Source organism: Artemia sp. Qi Xiang Cuo, chromosome 3 (genome assembly GCF_049724085.1).
Source record: "Artemia sp. Qi Xiang Cuo chromosome 3, ASM4972408v1, whole genome shotgun sequence".
Classification (NCBI taxonomy): Eukaryota; Metazoa; Arthropoda; class Branchiopoda; order Anostraca; family Artemiidae; genus Artemia; species Artemia sp. Qi Xiang Cuo.
Genome location: NC_142796.1, coordinates 30703196 through 30730904, shown reverse-complemented (window position 1 = coordinate 30730904; position 27709 = coordinate 30703196). Strand labels below are relative to the sequence as shown.

Here is a 27709-nt window from a genome sequence, read left to right as displayed (position 1 = left end):
TGCAGGCATGAAGGGACGCCTTCAGCATCTCTGTCGTGATCCCATCTACTCCAGGTGGCCGTCCATTTTTCAGCTTTTTCACAGCTGTCGTCACTTATTCAGTGGGGGTCAGCACTTACGTCAATTTGTAAAAACGGTTCGTCAGGTACTATTTCTGGATCGTCAGGTCTGGGTCTATTTAAGACTTTCTCGAAATGTGAGGCCCATCTCTCGTCAGCTTTCTGTGGATCCGAGATTACGTCCTCATTTTCATCTTTTACAAGGGATGTTCGGATTGTTTTCTTTCCGACTATCTCATTCGTTAGTCGATGCACCATTTTCGAGTCTCCTTTCTTAGCAGCTTCTTCTGCAATTGCTGCATTTTCCTCGATAACGTTTCTTTTGTCTTTCCTTGCACTTCTTTTAACCGCCTTATCCTCTTCTTTGTAACGGATCTGTAACTGGGATTTTTGTTCAGACCTCAACGTGTTTAGGATAAGCGTCCGGGTCTCCTTGCGCTTTCTGATACATTTCCAGGTGTCGTCCGACATCCATTTTTCTTTCTTTCTTTTCTTGAAGCTAAGTCTGGTCTTCGCGACGTCATGGTATGCACTTTTCCCTGAGGTCCATATGTTTTCAACACTAGATTCAGCTTCATCAAGCAGGTTTAACGCTTCAAATTTGTTATGTAGTGATATGCAGAAGCTCCTGCGGATATCACGATCTTTCAGCTTATTATTGTCGAACTGTTTGTGTGTTGTGGCGTTGGTTTTCGGTTTCTGAGCTTTCAGTTTTATTCTTACTTCGGCTATCAGCAAGATGCATTTAGATCGTCAACAACACAAATTATATCTTGCCTGTGAACGTCTTTGGTGACCAATTGTAGCATATTGTAGAAAGTATCTTTTTCCTCATCATCAGCTTCATTGGTTAGAGCCTAGCGTGCCATGATGGTAATTTTTGTATGATTTGAAACGAAACAAGCTATCAATATATATTTGCTAACTGGTGTCAAGTTCGTCATTGCTTTGATTTGAAGTGGTACCATCACAAGTGTTATGCCAGTGTGGTGGACTGTAGGGTGTCCACTAATTGTCCTTGTATACCCATCATAGAATTTCTCCAATCTATTTGCAGTCAACCTTTTTTCAATGAGACCGAGCATATCGATGAGGGATTATTTCATCTGTTTAATAGCGTGGTCTGTCTTGTATATCTTATTCATCGTTCTCACATTCAAAAAACCTATCTTACTGTGTTTTTTCGCAGTCAAAATCGGTTCCGGGGGTATGTGGTGGTCGTTCTCTGGGGGGAGGTGATGCATCCGAGACTGTTGTAGGCGTTTCAGTTGCAGGTGTTTTTCCCCTGAGGGTTGCCCCTCAGGGTCCCGGGCGTGAGTTGCAAACCCACAGCCCAACCCTCCTCATTTAACGGACTTGGGACCGTCATGTTCCCCTGACCTCTATGAGGCAAGGTTCCTTACATGGTTGAGTTAAAACTTGGAAGATGTTCTTTTTCTCTATATATATATATCCAAATTTAAGGCAAAAAGATCATCTTCAAGAAAAACAAGCAAAATGTAAAAACTATCTTGCAAAAAATTTAAAACTTGCTTAAGCAATAAATAATTTTGACATCCAAAAAACGAAAATTTTCCAAAGTATAATCCTGTAAATTTTGTTGAAGTTGAAAATAATACTGTTTTTATAAGCATATCAGAATCGAAACAGAGAATTCCTTAGCTACCCCTTTAGTAAGGCAGCTCAGGGCTATTGCCGCTTTCGAAATACTTGGGCTAAATTCATTGGTGTAGTATTTTTTCGAATACTTTAATTGCATGATTCTGTTTCTACGGTTTTAACTATTTTCGGTCTGGTAAATACTGGAGACTTATTTGTTATAATTCTTGCTCTCGTGCATAGTGAGTTTTGATTTGGGATGTGTCTCATAGATTCTGTCTGTTTTTTCAACTGGTGTTCTTCTATAGACTGGCCTGGCTCCCGGTTCCGTTTTTCAAGTTCCATCTCAATTAATTAAGGCCTTTGATTTTTCATACAAAACTGTTCCCACCCTGTAGGTACCAATGGTTGGACCTCAGTCATAGTGTATGCACTTTGTCTTCTCTTTCTGGATACCATTTCACGAAATATAGATCTTTCTCGTGTAACCCCATAGCATCCTGCTCGTGCAAATCATCTACTCATTTTAATCATTTTTAATCTCTAAATAAAATTTGCTTAACTAATAAAATCACAAATAAAATCTGTTATGTTTTTGCTTGATCAAAGTTACTTTCACAACTAGAAAGTTTTGACGAATTCATTTCGTTCCATACATGCATGTACCGCATAGCGATAAGCCGATTAGGTGACTTTGCATTCCTGACTTGCCTTTAAGCTCCACCCGCGAGTACCTATTGCGCAATATTGTAACATCATTTATTTGCTTCGAATTTTTTTTTTTTGCATTTATTTTCCAACCGAGCCAAAGCAGTGTCTGGTATAAAGAAGTGACTTGACCAGTTTCTTGTCTCATGTTCGTATCATTCGCGATCGGAATTCTCGAGTGTGTTTTATATAATACACAAGTACCGTTTTTACTTCAAGGGACGGGGATGAAAAGACGGTCCCAGTTTTCATTTATTCTGAGAGGAGATTCCTTTGAACCAATTTTTCTCCCTACTTTCGCTGTGTATAGTTCATCATTATTTTCATCAAAGATTTCGATATTCCTGATCAGTTTTTTTTGCTTCGATCAACTCTTGATTTTGCGTTTTGCCAAAGTTCAATAACAAAATAATGGTAATTAAAGAGTATTTTGCGCATATTTGTCCAAACTTTGAATAATATAAAAACAAACTTCAATTACATAGACGAATGTCACAAAAACCGAGTTTTGAAATCGCTCAGGCTCAGGCTCAGGATGAAGAAAAAAACCTACTGGCTATTCAAAATCAGCAGAATGTCAACATTTTCCCCTCAGAATTGATTCTGCCATTAAGTGATTAAATTTAAAAAAAAAAGTTTTTCATCTTAAAGTAAAATGCAAAACTAAAACTTAAAACGAACAGAAACTATTGCGTATATAAGGGGAAGACCCCCTCCCCCCCATGAACGTCCCTCGTCCTGAAAAATGTCAGTTTACTTCCCAATAACAAACACTACATGTAAACAATAGGAAAACATTATAACTTAGAGCCCTGTCCCTAGGGGCTGTGGGGGTCGTGTCTCTTCAGAGGCATAGATATTTGACCTTTCAATTATGCTTATTAAAATAGCTATTTTAAATTTTAGATCGGATGACTTTGGGAAAAAACGGGTTTTGAAGGGGGGGGGGGGAGAAGAGTGACCGGTAAATCTTTTGTGGAAAAAAAAAATGCATACGGAATTTTCTCCCTATCTTCTAGGACCATTAGTTCAATAAAAGCACCCTGGCAAAAAAAACAAAAAACACTCGGTTTAAAATAAGAGAACTTGGGTTTTCTTTTATTACGAATCTGAGGGTATGATTTTCATGATCATTCGTTGAAGTTTGGGGGTACCCCCCCCCCGTTCTCGAAAAACACACATAATTACTGAGGCTCGTAGCTTTTGTTAGGTACGGTAAACTTAATGAATTTTATATATCTGGAATCAGCACTAAAAGCCAATTCTTTTGATGTGTTTATTTTTTTCAAAATTGTATTTTTTAGAGTTTCGGTTACTATTGGGCCGAGTCGCTTCTTAATTAAAGTTTGTTACCACGAACTGTTTTATTAACTGAACCGCTTCGTAAAACACTTTCAGAAGGGTGGCTGGTGGTGGGCATGTAAATTAATTTCATGACAACCTCGTATTGTTTTTTCTGAAACCCTTATTATGAGACTTCAACGACTTGAGTGAATCAGTTTTTTTTACAACTAATGACTCATTATTGAAAATCTTCAGAACCGTGACAGATCTGGCTGCTGACGAAGCATGTCTTGCATTAACTACTGAAACTTCTTGATGTGATCCCCACAAACTGGCTTCATTCTGTGGTGGCTGAATCACAGGGACTGTCGCTGCACTTGAATCTATTGATACAGATTCAGCAGCCATCAAGGTCAAATCCGTACCCCTTGATTTTTGCTCTCAACTTGGAGAAGATTGTCAGGGGAAGTATACATTTTCATGAAACATGGATCAAGGGATTTAGTAATCGTGACGGGTGTGATACGACCAAGACCTATAAGCCTAGAAGACACTTTATCTAGCAAGGCATTTAAGGAGACCTCAGCAACATTTGAGGGTCCACACTCCCTAAACTGTACTTTGATTTTGAGAACAGGCTATGCCAAGTTATGTATGCAGCTAAGTATGCTGTAAAGCAGCATGGTCACTGGATTGAATACATTATTTTTCTTCTTCTCGACCATTTGCGAAACATTTTTCTAAGTTGGATTTTTTTTTTTCGCTGGACGTTCACCAGTAGATAGCAGTAAAAACCAAAAATATTCGAAAATTTCCAAATATCGTTTTAGATATTTATGTTTACGTTTCGATATCGATATTTGGTTTGATTTATCGCTATATCTGTATTGTTATCGAATATCACCCTACCCTAGTTTACATCGCCATCATTTTTTTTTATTTTTGTTATTTGTCAATTAGTTTATTAAGTTTTTCTATTAGAATTTTTTCTGCATACAATCCACTTCTATTTTGGATTGGTTCGCTGAATTTGGGATTCTTTGTCCAAGAAGGTGAAGGTTCGAATCCTAGTTCAACAAATTATTTGGTTTGGACGAGGGTCAGTGGCGTGACTCTGTAAGTTCAGCCAGAGTCAATCAATCTCTGAATGGGTACATGGAGAAATCTGGAGAAGGTAAATAGGAAGGGCATGCAAAGGTAAAGGATGGTTAACTCCCAGCCCCCCTTTGCACTTTCTGACGAAAGGGCCAAGAAATGGAGATCAGCACCGCCGGTAGGGACTGTAAAGTTCAATGCTGTATTATTTACCTTTTTACATTTTTAGTGTACTTTGCAGAGGGAATTAGTCTGGAATTTCTTGTATTGAAATCATTTTTGTGACAAACTTTTCTCAAAATAAAAAGCAATGTTTGAAATAAGGGTTTAATTTAAACCACTTAAAGCTAATTCAATTTAGTTTACGGGGATAGGGTCAATGGACTTAGAACTAAGATCCTTGAATATAGGGAGAGGGCTCATTTCCTTTCTTGGAGGGCACTAGCCCCGTCCAATGCTCCAATTTCCCCAAAGTAGTCCCATCAAAGTTTTGAGGTGGCTATTTTGTTTAGGATTAACAAAAAGTTTATTTCGGATTATACCGTATGATTTACTGATACCTCAACCAATACATCCTCGAATGCGAGTGTCTTCTATCAATTAAATCACCTTAAAACGTCAACAATGTCCATTTAAAAACAACTGAATATATAAAACTGTATCATTAATGAAGTGTAGATGTCAGACAAAAATATCACGAAATAAAGACATTGTTAATAACATAACTTGACAAACCAACCCAACATGGACCCCATATACTAGTGACATTTTTTACAAGTGATTTCAGTTGTCTATTTAAATATCCAAAATAGACCGATACAATTAAACGAGACAACGCCTTCAAACGTCAGAAAGATACCATAGTTTGTTGCTTTAAGTCTTGAAAAGGTTAACTTTGTTTAGAAAAAGATGACGCTGTTGCATCTACTGTTGGGACCATTACATAATCTTCTAAATTGAATTAAAACGAAATTATTTTCTAATTGAATTGAAAACTAATTGTTTTCTATTTTAATTGCAGATGGAGAATACGACAGACGAGAATTCAGTAAGAACTTGAGCATAAGTCACAGTAGCTAGAGCTACAGTTCCAAAAGATCTTGAAAGTATCTTGGCTTATAAATTTCCGGTTCTAATTCAGGCGGTTATTGGTGTTTGTCATTGTTTTGCTTTCTAAGCCCATTTCAGTACCTTTTTCAGCCGAGGAACCAAATTTGGGTTCGGCACTCGAATCTTACGTCGCTTGATGAAAAACTGTTAGTGGTTCTTCAGGTCATTTTATTCCGGATTTTTTGCTCATAAAAATCGTCTTTCCGGAGGGTATAATTTACTATTAATTTTCTAAGCTTAGACAGATGACGGTAATTTTTGCTAATAAAAATAAACCAAGTATTTTTATTAGTAAAAATCACCTTCATCTGTCTAAGCTTAGACTAACCTATCGAACTGAAAGTCCTATGGCACATAATTCAGTGTAAACAGCTGTAGCTCAAGTCAAGCAATTAGGGTTGGTTTTATTGTTTTTTCTTACCGAAGTTGCTTTTGAAGATATTATTTGAACAAAATTTAACTTCAAGATTTAACTACCAGATTCGCTGCAGTTAATAGAAATTTCAAATTTGCAGAAAACGAAAAGGGAAATCCATGACTTTTAAATTTCCCCAAAAAATATAAAATAAGGCCTGCAATGACAACGAAAGAAGTTATGAATATCTCAGGCCTCAGTCTTGAAAAATAAGTATACAGTTTTTAGTTTTATCTTTTTGATTCATTGGTTTTTCATCCTGATTTTTATCCTACCAGTTTCTGTTTTTTAAATTGCCCCCTAAAAAATATAGGATAAGGCCTGTTATAGCAACAAAAAATGTTATGGATATCTTAGCCTTATGTTTACGATCCTTCTTTAGCCCGGAAAAACTGGTCCTGGCTACAGGATTCATTTCTTTTTCGCCCTGTTTTCCGCCCTACTAGTTTTTTTTAATTGCCCTCGAAGGGCAATTTAAAGGCATCACTTGTTCGTCCCTCCAAGGGCATCACTAAGTCGCGATTAAAATAGTCGTTATTCTGAACTTACATTCTCAAAGTACACCTTTGTGTGTAATAAAAAGTCGACCCCTGTGGCTTTTAGACTACGCTAATGCGTAAAACAAGAGCCACTACTAGTATATGTTGTATTTTGATAAAACTTTGAACAGTTTGTGTGATTAAATTGGTTACGGATGGCAATGGTCATGGGATTAAATCCTCATTGAGCTGTGTGAAAACCGACAAACATAAAATTTGGATTAGGTAGATAAAGAAAGTGAAATAAAATTAAAAAAAAACTATTCTAGTCTTAATTTTCAAAGAAAAAAGGAAGATCCATTGTCAATAGAATACATTTTGTTGATTAAACATTCCTGCATAAATTGAAATCAGCGGGCTGCTCTTAGGCGTTCTAGTATGACTGTGGCTAGTATTTTGCTAGGCACAGACGTTAGGTTGATGCCCCTCCAGTTGTCACAGACTAGCGCATCGCCTTTCTTGAAGAGTTTTACTAGTATACCTTTGGTCCAGTCTTTTGGAACTTTTTTGCTATTCCAGATGGCCACTAGGAGAGCAGTCCAAACGGTTATGCAGGCTTGAAGGGACGCCTTCAGCATCTCTGCCGTGATCCCATCTACGATCGATTTTGTTTTTTGTCCGGCCGTCGGGGGACACCCAAGAGTACTGGTGAATCGTTTTATGTTCGAACATACTGCCGCCTATCACCAAGTCGTTGCTTAGGGCATAGTCAATTAGGAGTGCACCGTTTCCATTCATGTCTCCGATGCCATTTGGGCCCAGAACTTCAGGGCAGTACTGACGATCTGCACCGACTTTAGTATTTAGATCGCCAACAACACAGATTATATCGTGCCTGTGAACGTCTTTGGTGACCGATTGTAGCATGTTGTAGAAAGCATCTTTTTCCTCATCATCAGCTTCGTTGGTCGGAGCCTAGCGTACGATGATGGTCATTTTTGTATAATTAGATACGAAACGAGCTATCAATATACGTTCGCTAACTGCTGTCCAGTTCGCCATTGCTTTGAGTGCAAGTGGCGACATCATAATTCCTACACCAGCGCGGTGGACGGAAGGGTGACAGGTAAATGCCATAGCATACCCATCATCAAATTTCTCTAATCCATTTCCAGTCCACCTTATTTCAGTGAGAACGAGTATATCGATGAGGTATTATCTCATCTCTTCAATAACTTGTTCTGTCTTGGATATCTGGTTCATCGTTCTCACATTCCAAAAACCCATCATTATGTGTTGTTTTGGAGTCAAAAATCAGTTCCGGGGGCATGCGGAGGTCGTTATATGGGGGGAGGTGATGCATCCGAAACTGTTGTAGGCATTTCAGTTGCAGGTGTTTTTCCACTGAGGGTTGCCCCTCGGGGTCCCGGGTGTGGGTTGCAAACCCACAGCCCAACCCTCCTCATTTAACGGACTTGGGACCGTCATTTTCCCCTGACCTCTGTGAGGCAAGGTTCCTTACATGGTTGAGTTAAAACTGGGAAGATATTCTTTTTCTCTAAATATATGTCCAAATTTAAGGCAAAAAGATCATCTTCAAGAAAAACAAGCATAATATAAAACTAACTTATAAAAAATTTAAAACTAGCTTAAAGAATAAATAATTTTGATATCCTAAAAACGAAAATTTTCCAAACTGCAATCCTTTTAAATTTTGTTGAAGTTGAAAAGAATGTAGTTTTTATAAGCTTACCTGCATCGAAACAGAGAATTCCTGACCTACCCCTATAGTTAGGCAACTCAGGACTATTGCCGCTTTCGAAATACTTTTTCTTAAGTCTTTGGTTCAGTAATTTTTCGAATACATGCATTTCTTTTTTACGTTTATACGGTTTTATATATTTTCTGTCTGATAAATACCTGAGGCTTATTTTTTACAATTCTTTGTTTCATGAACAGTGAGATTTGCTTTGTGATGCATCTCATAGATCATGTCTGTTTTTTCAACTGGTGTTCTTCTATCGACTGGACTGGCTCCCGACTCCTTTTTTAAAGTTTCATCTGAATTAATTAATTCATCTGATTTTCCATAGAAAACTGTTCCCACCCTTAAGGTACCAATGGTTGGACCTCTGTCATAGTGTATACACTTTGCCTTCTCTTTCTTGCTGCCATTTCACGCAATATAGATCTTTCTCGTGTAAACCCATAACTTCCTATTTGTGAAAATCCTCTATCCATGTTAATCTTTTTTAATCTCTTAATTAAATTTGTTTCACAACTAAAATCACAAATAAAATCTGTTATGTTGTTGCTTGATCAAAGTTACTTTCACAACTAGAAAGTTTTGACGAATTCATTTCGTTCCATACATGCATGAACCGCATAGCGATAAGCCGATAAGATGACTTTGCATTCCTGACTTGCCTTTAAGCTCCGCCCACGAGTACCTATTGCGCAATATTGTAACATCATTCATTTGCTTCGAAATTTTTTTTTTGCATTACAAAACATTTCTATTTAAGTTATATATATATATATATATATATATATACACACACACACACACACACACACACACATATATATATATATATATATATATATATATATATATATATATATATATATATATATATATATATATATATATATATATATATATATATATATATATATATATATATATATATATATATATATATATATATATATATATATATATATATATATATATATATATATATATATATATATATATATAGAAAAGGAATGAGCCCTCTCCCTGTATTCTAGGATCTTAGTTCTAAGTCCATTGACCCTATCCCCATAAACTAAATTGAATTAGCTTTAAGTGGTTTAAACTAAGCCCTTATTTCAAACATTGCTTTTTATTTTGAAAAAAGTTTGTCACAAAAATGATTTCAATACAAAAAAATCCAGACCAATTCCCTCTTCAAAATACAATAAAAGTGTAAAAGGTAAATAATAAGTCTTCCTGATACTTTACAAGGCTATTGTTAGGCCATTCTTGGACTTTGGAACATGCTGACCTACCCCTCCCACAAGCATGACACCAGAATAAATGAAAGAGTTCAAAGACCTGCCACCAAATGCATCACGGGTCTGCAAAATATGCTGTATGATAAGAGACTGGAGCACCTAAAACTACCAACACTGCTCTTTAGACATCTCAGATGTGATATGATGCTGACCTACAAATATAATAGTCAACAAAAAAAACATCCTCCTCACAAAATATACAGGTCAACACAAAACTAGAGGACACTCACGGAAGATAGCAAAGCAAAGAGTGAAGACCAGAATACGCCAAAACTTTGTTACCAAGCGTATTTCAAACAACTGGAACAACCTCCAAGACAAAACCGTGACTGCACCCACTAGTGCCTCCTTCAAGTCAAGACTTGACAATGAATGGAACAGTAAGCCATGGAAATATAAGTGGGACAGTCCATCCCTCTGAGCTGCCAACTAATGCAACTTCACTGGGTCCATTTAACAGTGACGTTCCAAATTAACATCATTGACGTGGAGCAGAACAGATCCAGCATGGACCCTATTTCGTTCCGAAGTGCAAATTAAGGTAATTAATTAATTAAGGTAATAGGGCTTTATTTCTACCCGTCTAAAAATGTAGATATTAATCTTAAATGTTATTAAACTTTACTTTTCCTTGAAAAACTTCATTGCGCTGTTTTATTTTTAAAATCAATTTCTGTCCATTTTGTATTCGAATAATATCATAGGCATCGCTATAGCGTAGCCTATAGTAAAGGCCATACGGCTCCAATGTTTTATTATTTATTTATAATAAAACATTTCCCAGAGGAAAATTACTTCCCAGAGGAAAACTTTTTTTCCCTAAGGCACTTCATATGGAAGGGATCGTTCGTAAAAACTTCAAAGGGGGCTTATTCGATTGGAAATCAAGAGTTCTAGTGGCCTTTTTAAGGGTCAAAAGTGATTGGAAGGCAACGAACACCCCTTCTACGCCTACCATTTCCCCAAACACATCCAATCAAAATTTTGAGATAGCTATTTTGTCCTACGTAGTTGATTTTCAGATATTAATTATATTTTTGAGGAGGATACTCCCCCAGAGCCCTCAGGGGGCAAGGGTTGTAAGTTATGTCCTGGGGGCATATAAGCATTTTATGGAAAACTTTGTCGTAGAAACTTCAAAAAGGGCTCATTCTTTTGGAAATTCAAAGGGCTAGTGCCCTTTTTATAGTCGAAAGGGATTGGAGGGCAACTAACCCCCCTCTCACGCCCACCTTTTTCCAAACACATCCAATCAAAATTTGAGATAGCCATTTTGTTCAATGTGGTTGAAAATCCTGGAAATTAGGTCTTTGAGGATGACAACCCTCCCCCCCCCACAGCCCTCAGGGCAAGGGTAGTAAGTTATACACTGGGGGCATTTAAGGTTTTTATAGAAAGCGTTGTCGTAGTAACTTCAAAAACGGCTCATTCAAATGGAAATCTAAATGGCTAGTGCCCTTTTAATAGTCGAAAGTGATTGGAAGGAAACTAACACACCTTCCACGCCCATCATTTCCCCAAACACATCCAATCAAAATTTTGAGATAGCCATTTTGTTCAACGTAGTTGAAAGTTCTGGAAACTATGTCTTTGAGCATGACACTTCCCCCCCCCCCCCAAGGTCTTTAGTAGTTATGCCATGGGGGTATATATGGTTCTTATGGAAGGAATGCTCGTATAAATTGCAGAGAGAGCTCATCTGATTGGAAATTGGAAGCTCTAGTTCACTTTTTAAGCTTCAGAAGATATTGGAGGGTAACCAGCCCCCCCCCACGCCTTTTTTTATCAAATGTATCCTATAAAAATTTTGAGATAGCTATTTTTTTCAAAAAAGAGTTCAAAGATCATATAACAAAAACCCCGGTGTTGACACAACCCCCAAGGGACCGGGGGCAGACGTTATTAGTTATGCCCTGGGTGCATATATGGTTCTTATGGAAGGGATGCTCGTATAAACTTCAAAAAGGGCTCATTTGATTGAAAATTGAAAGTTCTAGTTCACTTTTTAAGCGACAAAAGAGATTGAAGGGCACTTATCTCCCCTTCCCTCCACGCCTTTTTTTCTCAAACCCATTTGATAAGAACTTTGAGATAGCCAATTTTTTTTTTTTATTTCAAAGACCATATAATGAAAATTCCAGGGTCAACACAGCCCCCCAGGGCCTGAAGAAAGGCGTTGTAAGTTATGGCCTGGGGGAATATATGGTTCTTATGGAAGGGATGCTTGTAAAAACTTCAGAGAGGGCTAATTTGATTGGAAATTGAAAGTTCTAGTTCAGTTTTTGAAAGTCAAAAGAGATTGGAGCAGAGGTGCCATTTCCGCCACACCTTAGGGTGGGCAAGCAATCGACATGGGCCCCGAAGCAGGCTTGTATAAAAAAAAATTGCCTCTAGCTTTATCGGAAAAAAAAAACTGCATAACGTGGGCGTTACCGTAAAAATTAAGGCAATTGTCTCAATTGCTTTGCCTTTCCTTCTTTCGCTCTTATCCCATAGGTTCGGAAAAGGCCAGATATCTGAAGAAAGTAGAAACGGTATGTGCGATGTTAGAAAAACAGCCGTTTGGGAATCTTTCACTTTTCCGAACCTATAACTTGACGAAAGCCGAACCTCTGTAGAAACTCACGCTTTGACTAAAGCATATTCTGTAGCCGAATTCTTCAGCTCGCTCCTTACAGTAAATACCTTAGTCCAAGTCGGAGTCACGCTCCGGCTATGACGATGCAAAACTTAGCTCGATCAAGTATATTTACAAAATCAAAAAATACAAAAAAAATTTGAAACAGATCAGTGAACACTCAAGGCAACAAGGGGAAACGTCGTGGTTTCATCTTCGCAAAGTCGTCAACAAGCTGGTTGAAATCCCAGTTTTTAACTAAATCCTTCTCTGCAAAGATCAAAAGCAGGTGACTAAGACGATCGTCTCCTTTGGTCGAGCGCAGATAGTTCTTCACTATTTCCAGCCCAGAAAACAAGCGCTCATTGCTGGCTGTCGTGACAGGAAGTGTGGCAGCAATATGAAGAACTTTGATAATTTCTAAATAGGCCACTGGAAGTCTCTGGATATTATCGATAACGTCCATGAAGTTCTTCGGCTTTGCCTCCTCCTCGAGCAAAAGCTGCTTGGCAATACCAGCTTTGGCCTTAAGAAAAATCTGGTCAATGCTAATATCAGAATAAAGTTCATAGAATTGCTTGAGGAGTCCTGCATCGATGAACTTCGTAGAGCTGGGGTCCAGAGCTTCGAGTGTACTGAGCACTGGAAGGTTATCTGTAAACTGTGTGTCGAATTCCACAATCAGACGATCTACAGTCTCCAGGTATTCTCTTTTCAGTTCTTCTGCTACAGTTGGAGCTTTATTGTCGGATTCAATAAAGTTTTTTTCTAACGTCGAAGTGGTCATGAATTCTTTCATGTGTTTCGCAACCTTTTGGGTTCTTTTAGTTCATTCTTTCTGACCCACAGACGAGGATCCGGTCGCGGGTTCATTTATGTTAGGTAATTCAAGTTCATGACCTTCAGCTAACTCTTTTTCCTTCTCCAATAGCGATGCAAATGAAGTGTCAGAGCGCAGTTCAGCTATGTCCTTCCTTGTTGCTTGAATCAAGGTGCGGGACCTAAATATTACCAGATCAACTGCCTGAAGCTGCTCAGAAAGGGAGTTCGTCGTCCTCAGAATTGCTTCCACATAGAACAACTGGAATATAACTGTGAAAGATTCCATTTTTCTCTGGAGCCCAGCTACTTCTGCTCGAGCTTCACTATCAGCTCCCTCGCTGACTGCAGACAGTACAGCCAGAACACATTCATATCGGAGTCTTATCTTCGATATTGATCGATATGAAAAAGGCGACAGCTTGTCCTTTATCTTGACCGTGCCGAGTAAAAATCAGGGCAATAATACCATTTATAGGTGAAAGAATTTTGAAGGCATTTTCAGAAAGTTTGCTTCAGGGAAGAGCAAGCAACCCTGGAAGATAAATACAGAGCTTAAAAAATAGGTAGATATAAGTCTTAGCACTCATTTGGTGATGAATGACATTTTTTTATGGAAGTAATTTGTTTTACGTAATAATTTTGGAAAATGTGTCCACTTTATGTCCCAAATGTCTAAAATGTGTCCATTTTTTGCCCTATTATGTCATTATGTCCAGGCACATAGAAATATGTCCTTTGGACATAAAATATGTCCAGTTGGCAACCCTGTGTACGACCCAGTTGCACTATTAATATCATTATTATCCAAGTTAATTTGCATTTACATGTAGCAGTTTCAAAATTTTGATTAATTGTTAATTCTAATTTTGTTTCCGTGTATTTTGTAAAAAAAAAAAAGAAGGCCTTTTTATAAGAAAGCTGGGGTCCCCCCGACCATTCAGGGTGGTCAATGGCCCACCCCTGCCCCCCAAATGGCACCCCTGGATTGGAGAGCAACTAGCCCCCCACCCCGCCCCTTTTTTCCCAAATGCATCCAATAAAAAGTTTGAGATAGCCACTAAGTTAAAAATTGTTTAAAAGTTAGATAAAAAAAAACTCAGGTGCTGACACAACCCCCCAGGGCCCGGGGGCAAGCGTTGTAAGTTATACCCTGGGGAATATATGGTTCTTATGAAAGGGATACTCGTATAAACTTCAGAGAGGGCTCATTTGATTGGAAAGTGAAAATTCAAGTTCACGTTTTAATAGTCAAAAGAGATCCGAGGGCAACTAGCCCCCACCCCTACGCCTTCTTTCTCCAAACCCAACTGATGAAAATTTTGAGATAGACATTTTGTTAAAAATGAAATAATTCAACGGTTGGAGAAAAACTCCGGTGTCGAAACAACCCCCCAGGGCCCGGGAGAAGGCGTTCTATGTTATGCCCTAAGGGCGTGTATGGTTCTTATGAAAGGGATGCTCGTATAAACTTAATAGAGATCTCATTTTATTGGAAATTGAAAGTTCTAATTAAATTTTTAAGATTCAAGAGATTTAAGGGCTACTAGCCCCCCCCCCCGGCCCTTTTTTCCCCAAAACCATCCGCTACAAATTTTGAGATAGCCAGTTTTTTAAAAATTGTTCAAAAATCAGATAACAAAAACTCCGGTGTCAACACAACCCCCCAGGGCCCAGGAGGGAAGGCGTTGTGAGTGTTTTCCTGGGGGCGTGTATGGTTCTTATTAAAGGGATGCTAGTATAAACTTCAGAGTGGGCTCATTTGATTGGAAATTTAAAGTTCTTGTTCACTGTTTAAGAGTCAAAAGAGATCGGACGGCTACTAGCCCTCCCCCCCCACACACACACACCCTATTTTCCCCAAGCCAATCCGATAAAAATTTTAAAATAGCCATTTCATTAAAAATAATTCAAAGGTAAGATAAGAAAAACTCCTGTGGTTAAGCAACCCCCCAGGGCTCGTAGGCAGGCGTTATGAGTAATGCTCTGGGGGTATACGTCATTTTTATGGAAGGGACACTTGTATAAACTTCGGAGAGGGTTCATTTGATTGGAAATTGAAAGTTCTCGTTCACTTTTTAAGAGTCAAAAGAGATTCGATGGTAACTAACCCCCCTCCCCCTCCACGCCCTAAATTCATTGTTAAAAATAGCTCAAAGTTCAGATAACAAAACTCCGGTGTCGACACAGCCCCACAGGGCCCGAGGGTAGGCGTTGTAAGTTATGCCCTGGGGGCATATAAAGTTGTTATGGAAGGGATGCTCGTATAAACTTCATAGATGGCTCATTTGATTGGAAATTTAAAGTTATAATTCACTTTTTAAGAGTAAAAAGTGATCGGTGGGCAGCCGAGCCTCCCCCCAACCTTCCATTTATTTTTTTTCCAGACGCACTCATATAGAAGGGGTCGTCGTATAAACTTCAAAGGGGGCTCATTTCAAAAGGGGCAAACTTTTTTCACTTTGACATTGTTACTTCGATACCAGTCTTGATACTTTCATGAAGATTTGATTTTTTTTAAGTTTTATTTTGAAATAAAGAATTTTTAAAAACTTGAAACTTTTTGCGATCAAAAACGAACAAAAATTAATTTAAAAAAAAACTTTTCCGAAAAATAATTTTTTCAAAGAAAATTAAAGGCCATTTTAAACTTAAGCTCAGCAGATACAAATACCTGTTAAAATTCAAACTCAACACGACCAGAAATTACTATTAAAGAATAAATGAAATCCAAAACGAACAGAAACTATATAAACAATCGTAGGAAAACATACAACAAGTAATAATATTAACGAATAAATAGATCTTAAAGCAAGTAATGCTTGGATTGAATATGAAAATCAAGCTTAAAAAGAAAAATATATTTTGCTATTGAAGTATATATAAAACTCAAAACGAACAGAAATTAAATAAACAATCAATGTAAACAAGAATACAAAAAGGTACGAATATGAATGCAAAACCAAATCTAAAATTGAGTGAAACTTAAATTGAACACGGAAATCAAGCTTGAAACTAGCAAAAATCCCTATAAACAAGATTTTGGGTATTACTTTCTTCTCTCACTACAAAAGTCTAAGACCTACTGCGTCATTGGCGCTTTACTGAAAAGTATATGCGGCTTAAACAGTCTTGGAAATCATAAACAGCACCAAATTGAAAATTTATATATACTAATATTGGTTGTTGAAAGATTTATGATTTCAAGCATTTATTTCACAGTAGTTTAATTTTTATTTTCAAAACTGTAAGAACTTTAATAGAAAATATTTGTGATATAATTTGTTTTCAGTGAAGCGCCAATGATGCAGTAGGCTTTTGGTTTTTATTTACAGTTAAGGAAGGGGACAGTATCCAAACTCTTGTTTGTATTGAAACTATATTGGTCTTGAACAACTTTAGAAAGAACTAATAAATTGAACTGAATATTTGATGTATAATGATATTAAATGCTGAAAGCTCATCAGAAAATTTTACTATTATTTTAATGTTTATTTTGAATATTAGGTACAAAAGAAAATATTTGTAATAAAATTGGTTTTCAGTAAAGCGCCAATGACGCAGTAGGTTTTAGACTTTTACATTGAGAGAAGGAGGTGATATCCAAACTCTTATTCTAGTGATTTTTGTTTGTTTCAAGCTTGATTTGCATATTCAATTGAAGTTTCACTCGTTTTAAGATTTATTTATTCAGCTTGATTAAGTTTGTTTTAAGCTTGATTTTCATATTCAATCTAAGCATTACTCACTTTAAGATCATTTATTCATTTATGTTATTACTTGTTGTATTTTTTTTCCTATGATTGTTTATTTAATTTCTGTTTGTTTTGGGTTTCATTTATTCTTTAATGATAATTTTTGGTCGTTTTGAGTTTGAATTTTAACAGGTATTTCAATCTGCTGATCTTAAGTTTAAAATGGCCTTTATTTTTTTTGAAAAACTTATTTTTCGGAAAGTTTTCTTAAAATAATGAATAAAAAAGATCAATAAATTAAAAAAAAAATTATTTTCCAATAAAAAAAAGATTGACTAATTAAATTTCAAATGAAACTCAGAGAGGAAAGAACATAGCAAAATGAAAAATTAAATTAAAAAAAGGTGAAAAACGAGGATTTTGTCAGTCAGTGGCGAAACCATGAAGAAGAAGAAATAAGCAAATATTTTGACAAGGACCTCAGCCGAGTCGCCCTCAGTGCTAAACAAAAAAGAAAGAAAAGAAACCAACGAAAATCGAACCTTTCGAATTTTACTTGACAACAACAGAACAAAAACTAAATAAGAACCAAGTTCGAATCAATGAAAAAGAAATCTACCAAGATGATTGGGCAATAATCCCTTGTTTTGTTATAGCCTTAGCTGGTCTACAAAATCGTTCATCATTTTATGTACAAATAGATTCTCTCAAGTTATACCGGGCGAAAATATTGATTGAGTCCTTCAAAATTAAACTGTCATAAATTGGGCTTAATGAAATATCTCCAGTTTCTCTATTTATTGCTAAATTTCGGTTTATGTATCTTTTTATCTCAATTACCTCTGTAAAAGTTTATGGTGTGTCTAGAGAATCCCGTGTTCATGTTGGAAATTTTCCATTGGTAGGACCCATCAGCAACTAGGTGAACGTTTGCATGAACATAAAATTTCAATAGACAAGTCCCTGAGATTGAAAAATAACAATGACAACTTTGATTCGGCACTGACCCCGCACATTTTAGAAAGTCTAACCCATCTGGTTCTTTTTGACGAGGTAACTTTAACATATACCGTAAATGGCTACCCAATAACTCTCCAATAGGTGATTGGCAGATAAAAAATAATTCATAAACTGAAATTTAGCAATAAATAGAGATACTGGGGACATTTCATTAAGCCCAATTTATGACAGTTTAATTTTGAAGGACTCAATCAATATTTTCGTTCGGTATAACTTGAGAGAACTTATTTGTATATAAAATGATGAACAATTTTGTAGACCAGCTAAAGCTATAACAAAACAAAAGAATGTTGCTCAATCATCTTGGTAGATTCCTTTTTCATTGATTCCAACCTGGTTCTTATTTAGTTTTTGTTCTGTCGTTGTAAAATAAACTTCGAAAGGTTCGATTTTCGTTTGTTTCTTTTCTATCTTTTTTGTTTAGCACTGAGGACGACTCGGCGGAGGTCCTTGTCGAAATATTTGCTTATTTATTCTTCTTCATAGTTCGCCACTGGCTGACAAAATCCTCGTTTTTTCACCTTTTTTTATTTTATTTTTCATTTTGTTATTTTCTTTCCTCTTTGAGTTTCATTTGTCATGTATAGCCACTGTGGTCTAAGAATGTATTAATTGTCAAGCAGGAAAATGCAAAGGAATGGCTCTGGCTTGTGAAAAAAGTTGAGATTTGCTAATTTTTCTCCCACACCTACTAAAAAAGTTCACCCCTAGAAGATATAAAAAAATATTTTAGGGGGACAATCCTAAAGTATAAACACTGATTTGAAGAACCCATGCTAAAATTTGTATTCCACATTCGTTGTCAGTTTTCTGCCGTCTGTTGTAGTTTCACATTGCTACTTTATAACTTAGGTTATTTAGCGTAGTGATATCAGACATAATGGTATATTGTAACACCCTTTATGTAAACCAGTATGATAACCCTACATACTCAATTTGAAACCACTGAAAACTATTTTTTCAATTGGTATTTAAAAAAAATAATAGAAAGTTTATCAACTAATGAAAATAAGAGAAAACCGTTTTTTTTCAGCACAGTAAAACTAGATTTTATCCAGAGTTTAGCCCGTAAAATGTACAATGAAAATATAGGTTAACGAACACTAGTGGAAATGAAAAAATATAGTGAAGAATGAACAATGAAACAAATTATCATGAAAAGCAACTAAAGAAGAAATAGTACGGTACGAAGCAAATTATTTATATGATCAATAGCACCAGTACTACCAGTAATGAACGCAGGAAAAATTTTAGATTTTCAGAGCAACATAAAACAGTGGTATACACATTTTTAAGTTTTGGGGAAAGGACTAAAGCATTATGGACCAAGTATTACAGAGATCCAGACAAGTTTTGTCAAAAAATTTCTGCCGCCCAATCTTCGGTTCACAACAGTCCTTCTCTACCGATCCGTTTTTTTTTTGTTGTTTTTTTTCAGTATCAGAAACACTCCTCTAAAGCAAACTTAAAAGACTTACCATCAGATACAATCTGGCAGAGGGACTATGGAATTATTACAATGAAGGATGGCAGCTGTGGAAATATTCAAAAGTAGATAGCGTCCAAAAGTGACCATAGAACAAAAGGAATGTGACAAATTCACATTCTCACGAATTCTGGAAAACTGAAATGCACTCAAATCTAGAGGTGGAAATCAAGAAAACTAAAACTTCAGAAAGACAAAAGAAATTCAAGGGATGGAACACAATGATCATAAAAGGCAGGAAAAGTAAATATTCCTGCTCTTTACAGAATTAGTCTAAACTCTTCAACTTCTGTCATATAATAAAAGATTGGCCAGACTCCACAGCTCTTGGAATTGAACAGAAGAAATGACCTTAATCTTTAGAGGCTGAGGTTCTTATTCAAAAATGTAACGGATTTTCGATTTGTTCCAATATAAACTGTTAATTTTAAAGACCTCTAAAAATATATATTTAAACTTCATTTGTATTTTAGCATGTTCTAGGTTTGCTCCGAGGGTTTCCAGTACCATCATCCAGTACCTTTAATTTTTTCCTTTCTAGTATAGCCCAAATATAAAATTTGCGAAAGCAAAAAAATGTCTGATTTAGTCTTTGTAAAAATCAAACAAAATAAAGTGATTAAATAGAAAATATTAAACCAAATATCCCTTTCTCCGTTTTCAAAACAAGAATCGCCTTAAACCAGACCGAAACAGAGACAAAAAATATATTCTAACAGAAGAGAAAACATTTATTATAGGGAGGAAGATGAATACGACATTCTTTGCGACAGAAAGGGAAAACCAAAAAGCCTTTTGATCAGGAGCCACAACTATACCCACTGCGCTGTCACAAGCTATTCGATGTTTGGATTTTTTTTTTGATAACCTGTCTGCATACTTTTGATAGAAAAATTAATATGATCGATCAGAAGCCATTTTTTGTTTTCCACGGGTTTGAGGTTTTTTTCTTATATTAATGGAAAATTTCGATGTAATACAGCAATCAGATGGGGAAAAAATGTTCAATTCAGATCCCTACTCATCATTCCTTCCCAGCACAAAAATAATCACTACCGTCACAATTTTGTCCCAGTGCCACCCCACCTCCATAATTTCTTGATATGTGCCAAAGAAATATAAAAAAAATTCAGATTTTTTTTTTTAGTTTTTAGATTGGCAAATGAGAAATAAGCACAAAAAGTGGCAAAAGTTACTAGATCAACGATGTTTATCGAATAGCCTAGGTACAATTTAGAATTCCTTTCAGCATTCTTTCCAAATATAATAATTGTTACCATCACATTTCTGGTCCGGATCACCCCGTCCCCCAAATAGTACTCACTAAACTTGTTATGAATGAGCCCTAGATTTATGACGGTAAATTTTGAAGAAATAGCAAATAACGAACATCAGTGACAGGGCCATCCAGGTTTTTTTTCGGGGGGGGGGTCTATAAAAAACTTTAAAAAACATAAGATTTGTTTACATTCATTTTTTACGTTTTTACGAGTCGGACAAACATTTCGGGGGGCGGGGGGTTCAAACCTCCTAACCCCCCCCCCCCTCCCCCCATGGATACGGCCTTGATCAGTGAATTTTTTTTTTCTAAACAACGATATTTTTTAATTTTTGGATACTGTATAAGATAGAAGGAAGGAACTTGCCCCAGGCCTAATCATGGCTCTCGGTGACCTTGTATCTCAAACAGCCACCATCTAAAAATAAGCAAGAGGAATGGAGGAATCAAGATAGCTTGTTTTTGTACCTGAAGGAATGCATTGTTACTCGATGTCAATAAGTCCAAATAGTGAACCAATAAATGCCAATAACTAGCATTGAGACTCAGACAGAGATATGGCTACTAGCTTGTGTACCCATTTTTCAGAAGAAGAGCTAAAATTATGGACATCTTTGGAGTGTGAAAGAGGTGATGGTACATACCTGAATTTTCTTTCTGGAACAAGCGATACATCCATTTATCTTCAACCAGTGAGATCACATGAACTTGAGGATACTTTAAAAAATACGAAAAATTTTTATTTACCCAATTAAATTGTCATCTATTTTACCTTTTTAATCAATGTTTTGAATTTGGATTGTAACCTAATTTTTTAGAAAGTACGTTGGTTATTCATCTGTTTAAAGGAGGTGATAAGGAAAATAGTAAAAACTACCCTCCGATATCTCTACTTTTAGTGATTTCTCATATTTTTGACAAATTTATTTATACATGATAGGTGGATTACTTTGAAAAAAGAGATTATTTTTCACTCAAGTCAATTTGGTTTTAGGAAAAACATGTCTACTGAACATGCTTTATTATTTTTGACTACGTTTGTTAATTATTTTCCAGGTTTAGGTTTGAAGGTGACTGTAATTTTTCTCGATATTATTAAGGCCTTTTTGTTGACCATTACATTTTATTGGCTAAGCCAGGAAAAAGGATCAATGGAAATATGTATCCTAATACTTAAACTGGACACAGGGCTTCAGTCATATCAAACAATTTTAACGTTTTTGCGCAAGGAAATCTACATATACTGTGTAATATGATATATAAAAATAAATATCATTAAACATAATGCGTATGCGTCTGCCTTTCCATGTGTCTACACACTGAAAAAAAAAATTAAACTAAAGAAGCCAAAACTGAGAAAATTTTGTAAAATATGCTTGAAGTCAAGAAAATTGCTGTATACTATAAAACTCTTCCCAAAATTGATGAAAAAAAAAGGAAAAGAAAATTCGACTTGGAATGAGGATCATGATTGTGTCATAAAAGGCCGAAGGTTCAGGCTTCTTAACGTAGTGAGCGGCAGAGGAAGACGACAAAAATGCACTTTGCTAGCTAACGAGCCAGCAAGGCTAATTTTTGTTGCTAACATATAATTGAAAAAAAAAAAAAATCAGCAGTATTTAAGTCTGTACATGGTCTTTAGCCAGTATTCTCTGGGTAAACAAGTACGAACAGTCACAGTAATAATTTTAACAGACGGTTCCAAAACATTATTTTTGGAATTTTCTGCCTTTTTCTGTGTCGCATCGTTTTTCAGAGAAAATGGAAGCCTGTTTCCTCTGTATAAGTGTAAACCATTGAACCTACTCGGCCATAGTTTCTTGGAGCAAGGAATTGGTCAGGCGCGTACACATGAGAAATTGAAGAAATTATGGAGACAATCGTAACTTTTATCACTGCACAGGTGAGCACTGTGCAGTACCTTCAGCCTTTAGTTAAGAGCCTAGATCACAGATAAAAAATTACCAAAAACCCAAATTTAAATCCTTTCTTGATTCAAAAAAAAATACAACAAAACAAGGACGGCAAACACATTTAAAAAAAAAAAACTGAAGTGTAGCATTAACAAAAATACGGATATAATCAATAAAACACAAAATATTGTTTTGCCAGCAAACTGTGATAAATCTTTGAAGAAAGAAACACCAAGAAATATATTCTTCAAACTCAAATAAAAAAGGCACTGATGGATTAATTACAAGAATCTTAAGCTGTATAAAAAATAAAGATAACCTAAATATAACTTCAAAAATGGATCGATATTTGTTAGTAAAAAAAAAAGAAAAAAAAAAAGAAAGAAGAAGAACATATTATCAAATTTACAACAGACATAAACATATATTCTTCAAACCAAGTCCGTATTTCCGTAAATCCGTATTTGCGAAAATCTGTTACGACCTGACCTCCGAATGGGGTAGCAAATTTACTTTTACAACTAGTGTTAAAAAATTATAGAGAAGCTACAAGTTCCATATTAGGCAGAGGGAGTGGTTGAGCTTAATCTCCTTCTAAAACGAATAAAAATTCGGACTCTTGTTATTTAGTGTCAGAAAAGCTTCCTTCACAGTCGGAATCCAAACCCTGTTTCTCTGGATCGAAAATCTATGGATAACCCAGGAGCAGTGAACATTCAAAGACAGTAATATATGACTCCTTGCAAAAATAGAAAAAAAAACAATTTCCTTGAATGTCTTGATAGTAATTAAGTGGGAAGCGGTAACGCTCGTCTGGAAACAATATGGAGCTATGAATAACTAAGAAACACTTATGTGAAAGATGAAATATGACAAAAATTAAAGTCCTCTTTGCAAAAGCAATTCACAATACTCAGAGTTCAATAAAGCTTAAAAAAATGTATTTTATTAATTCAAAACTTAACACTAGCTATTTTTGTTGATTAACTCCGACATATAGGGTTAACCCGCATTAAATACAGAAATAAATTTGGATATTTATGGCTTGGTTATAAGATTTTATGCATGCACCGAGGATGTGTTCCAGAGCACAATTGGTCCAAGATAACGAATAACAAAAAATACAAGTAATGTGTACTACTGTAAGTATAAAGCAAACTAAAATATTACCCTTTTATATTTTATAAGCATTATAGCGGGGGGGGGGGGGTCATTTTGTTGTTATCTACCATTTTAGGCTGAAGGTAAGAACAAATAATTAATTATGCTCAACTATGTAAGTTCTGAAGAAAAATCCAGAAGACAACCAGATGGAGTTCGGGAACACACCCTGAGCGGCGAAAACCCGATTAAATCATAAGCTATCAAATGAAATTCCATCTTTTTTTGAAAAAAAATCACTTTGAAATAGGTTCATGAAAGAGCTAACCTATTAGAAAAAAGGGGTGGATCCAGGATTTTTTTTAGGGGGGGCGCGAAATAGGTTGATCCGATAAACTTGCGTTATGAGCAAGTTTAATTAACGCAAACTTGCGTTAATTAAGTAAATTAGTTTATCCCTATTTATTAGATTAAAATACCTGCTGAGAATTCATTTATAATATTCTCCCCATTTTCTGAATCAGAGGCTACTAATCCCTGTTTATTAAATTAAAATACCTGCTGAGAATTTATTTACAAACGATAAAAAAGAATGACAACATATACAACAAAACATGACTTTAAACTTTGTTTTCCCTACACAAACAAACCACGAGCTTAATATTTATCCGAAAGACACTGGTAGACAAGTACAATGATACATCTATTCCGATCTTAGTCCATAGAGTAAACAGGTTAATCTGACGCAAGCACATATCATACTACTTTATAAATATTTGTTTGAATTCCAAAAGAAGGCACTCAATAACCAGGTTCTGTTGCATCATATCCAGAGCCAAGTTCACTGATTCTGTAGCAGGCCACATTAACGTTGGACCAAAAACAATGGCTAAATTACTAATCTGCATCCGATTTTTGTCCCGATATTCAGTCACCCTACAAAAAAAAGATCATTGTAATTATAAAAAAAAAAGAATCCTTGTAGTTTATAATCACACCCTGTAAACAAAAAAGCACACGGGGGGTCAGAAATTAGCAACCTAAAACAGGCGGGGTATATAAAAAAAAGCCTGAAGCTGCACAATACAGATTTTAAAAGAGGGTAAAAAGACCAAAAATTATTTCCTTTTTGTACTTGCCAACAATGAGTTTTTAAATAATAAACTTTTCAACTATTTGGAATAGCCCGCCTGTGACAAACTTAAAACTTTAAATACCTTGATCTAGATGAGTCACTGGTAAAGGGACAGAAGAAATTAATGAAGCGCAATTAGCTCTGCATATGAATCTTGGCTAACATAAAATTTCAAATCGCTACTTTTAGATTATTCAGGTAAAGATAATGAATGCAGAGCATAAGGACAAAATATACAGTTATTCACACAAAAACGACTAATTTAGGAAAAAATAAGGGGAATTGCTTAAAGAAGAACCTTAATAGGATGGGTACTCATAAACTACACGCAACAGAGATCACGGGATTTCTTTAAAGTAACGATACTTGAAACAAGTGTTTAGCTTCTACTACTACTATTAACAACTCAGTGCAGCACTAAGCCGCCATAGATCAACACAGCTATGCGCGCTTCTACTCCGTCCCAATGTATTCAAAGCCTCCCTATTTTACACCCTCCCAAGACAAAAGTTCATGCAATTCATAGAGTTTTTATTGAATTTTCCTGGGGGTGGGATACTTCGGAACAGTGTTAGAAGACAACGAATCCTCTAAGAAGGTCACTGCTTAGGTCTGTGTTTGTATTATTAAGGTTGGCGAGCTACCCAAAAAGTTATTTATAAGAAAATCCTCTTAATTTAACAAAAAAAGAAGCGGAAGATGAGCTTGGAAGTAGTTGGATCTCTAGAAAATCTTATCAGTCATTTTATTGCCTGGAAAACCCCCTTGTTAAATATTTCAGCGCCCCTCTGTAACAGTTAAAATTCAAGTTTTTTTCTAGTACACGATCTAAGGAAACTTGTGCTTTCGAGTATTTTTGCGTTTTAGTATTTCCGAGTACTAAGGAGCACGAGTTTAGACGAATACTAATTAAAAAAAATTGAAGCAAATTTTCTCTCCTCTACAAGATTTGAAAAGTAAGGTGAACAGTTTCAACTACCAGGTTAAAGAAATATTATTTTCTGTCTTTACTTGTACTTTCAAATTTAGTTCGGAAGGGGTAGGGCTTTTTCAGGAAACAACAAGTAAGGGAGATAAACAGAGTTGGTATAACGCAAAAGGTAGACGTATTACATTAGGAAAATGAATTACACAAAGAAAATGGGGATATCCTGAATTCTCAAGGGAAGATTTGTTATAAAGCCCAATTACTTTCATTAATACCAATTTAGGGATAAAAGCTAATAGCTCTAGAACAAAAAGATATTTGACTTAGCAGGTTGACCAAAGACCGAGCGGCATACGCTTATCCGACAGTTTTTACTGTTGATCAGGAACTACTTTGAACTATTTTACTGTGGTTCTTCTGTTGTCTGGAACAACTTATCAAATATAAACAGCCTTTGAGTAGACAGGAAACGGCATGACCAAAAAAGGGAATAAAAAAGTTTTTGGATATGCACGAGCAGACGGTTGAAAAAGAAAATAATAATTCATCAAATTGAAATATAAGCTTAAATGACGATTTCTCAAAATTTGGAAGCTTTATATTGTGAACGGACAGAAAACGAATATTAAAATTGAGGATCCTTGGTCAGACCAAGATGAACAATAAGTCAGTATAACCTGAAAACAAACATCAGACGAACAAACATTTTTTATTTTCATTTTATTTTCTATTATGTCTGATTGTTATGGAATGGTTCCTTAAGCTTAAAACTATAGTAAATAAAAAAAAAAATTCCAAGACATTTAGAACCACCATTTGCTTCAAAGTAATTATCGAGAAAGGTTATTGCATGCTTATAAAATCTCTACTATTGGACTATTGGTAAAAACTTGGCCTAACATTTCAAAAGAATACAGCATTTGACAAGAGTAACAAATGTAGTTATTTTTTCCTCTAAAAACACGGCTTGAAAGAACATATGCTTTCTCCAATATACAGCAATTAGTAAAACCACTTGAAAAAATTCCTCAAGTCCTTCAAGCTACAGCACTGAGTGAAAATAAAATACCCTAGGATTCATATAAAATTCCTACTTTAAGAGGTGCGTGAAGAGGAACTTGAGTGTGTCATAGTTTTCTTTCGGGAACGAAAGCAGCAGCTCTCGAAACTTCTTCACTCGGTCAGCACGGTTCCCTCGCATACCTGTAATTATAAATAATATACACAAAAATACGTAAAAAAATAAAAACAGAGAAAGAACAAAATTATTAGATTGTTCCTTGCGTTTCATTCAGAGCATGATTCCTCCCCCAAATTTTATATCTTAAGAAGATATAAAAATGCATTTTGTTATATTTAATCAACTCAATTAATTATTATCCTTTCATTTTTTTGCCATTATTTTCGTTCGGTACCCTAGAAAGCATAGCTTTTGACGGGGTGCTGATAATTTTTTTTTTTTTTTTTTTTTTTTTTTTTTAATACTACTACTATCGCCACTATAAACCACCGATACAAACATCTTTCAAAAACCAGGCTGAAAACCGTAAGAAACTAAAGATAACGAGTCTTCATTTTTCCGATTCATTAGTCTGTAACTACTGAACTGGTGAAAGCCCAATTTCGCTAGGGCTGGAAATTCACGGTTAGAGGGTAGGTCTTGCAGAGCTATTACCTAGGTCTAGTAGCTATAGTTTAGGTGTTGCTGAATTAATTTTAGCATATACTAATCTATACGTTGTTCGTTGAAAATTAGAGAAAAAAAAATTGTTGATAATTAAAAGTTGAGAAACGCGTACGTAGAAACATTTCCTTAATGCTCAAGCTGCATCAACCCTAAGCTAATTAAATAATAATAAAAAAAAATTTCAACTGAAAGTAAGGAGCAACATTAAAGCTTAAAA

At 35.7% G+C, this 27709-nt stretch overlaps 1 protein-coding gene across 1 annotated transcript in view; it reads right to left on the bottom strand.

Moving 5' to 3' along the window:
- Positions 1-22700: 22700 nt before the first annotated feature.
- The window catches only part of LOC148953993 (rho GTPase-activating protein 15-like), a 149859-nt gene continuing 144850 nt past the window's right edge, over positions 22701-27709 (bottom strand). The window contains exons 13-14 of the mRNA XM_089085728.1: positions 26900-27008; positions 22701-24678 (exon numbers count right to left, since the gene is read on the bottom strand). Coding sequence (XP_088941854.1) covers positions 24504-24678; positions 26900-27008 — 284 coding nt within the window. The 3' untranslated portion in view covers positions 22701-24503. The remainder of the gene's footprint in view (positions 24679-26899; positions 27009-27709) is intronic.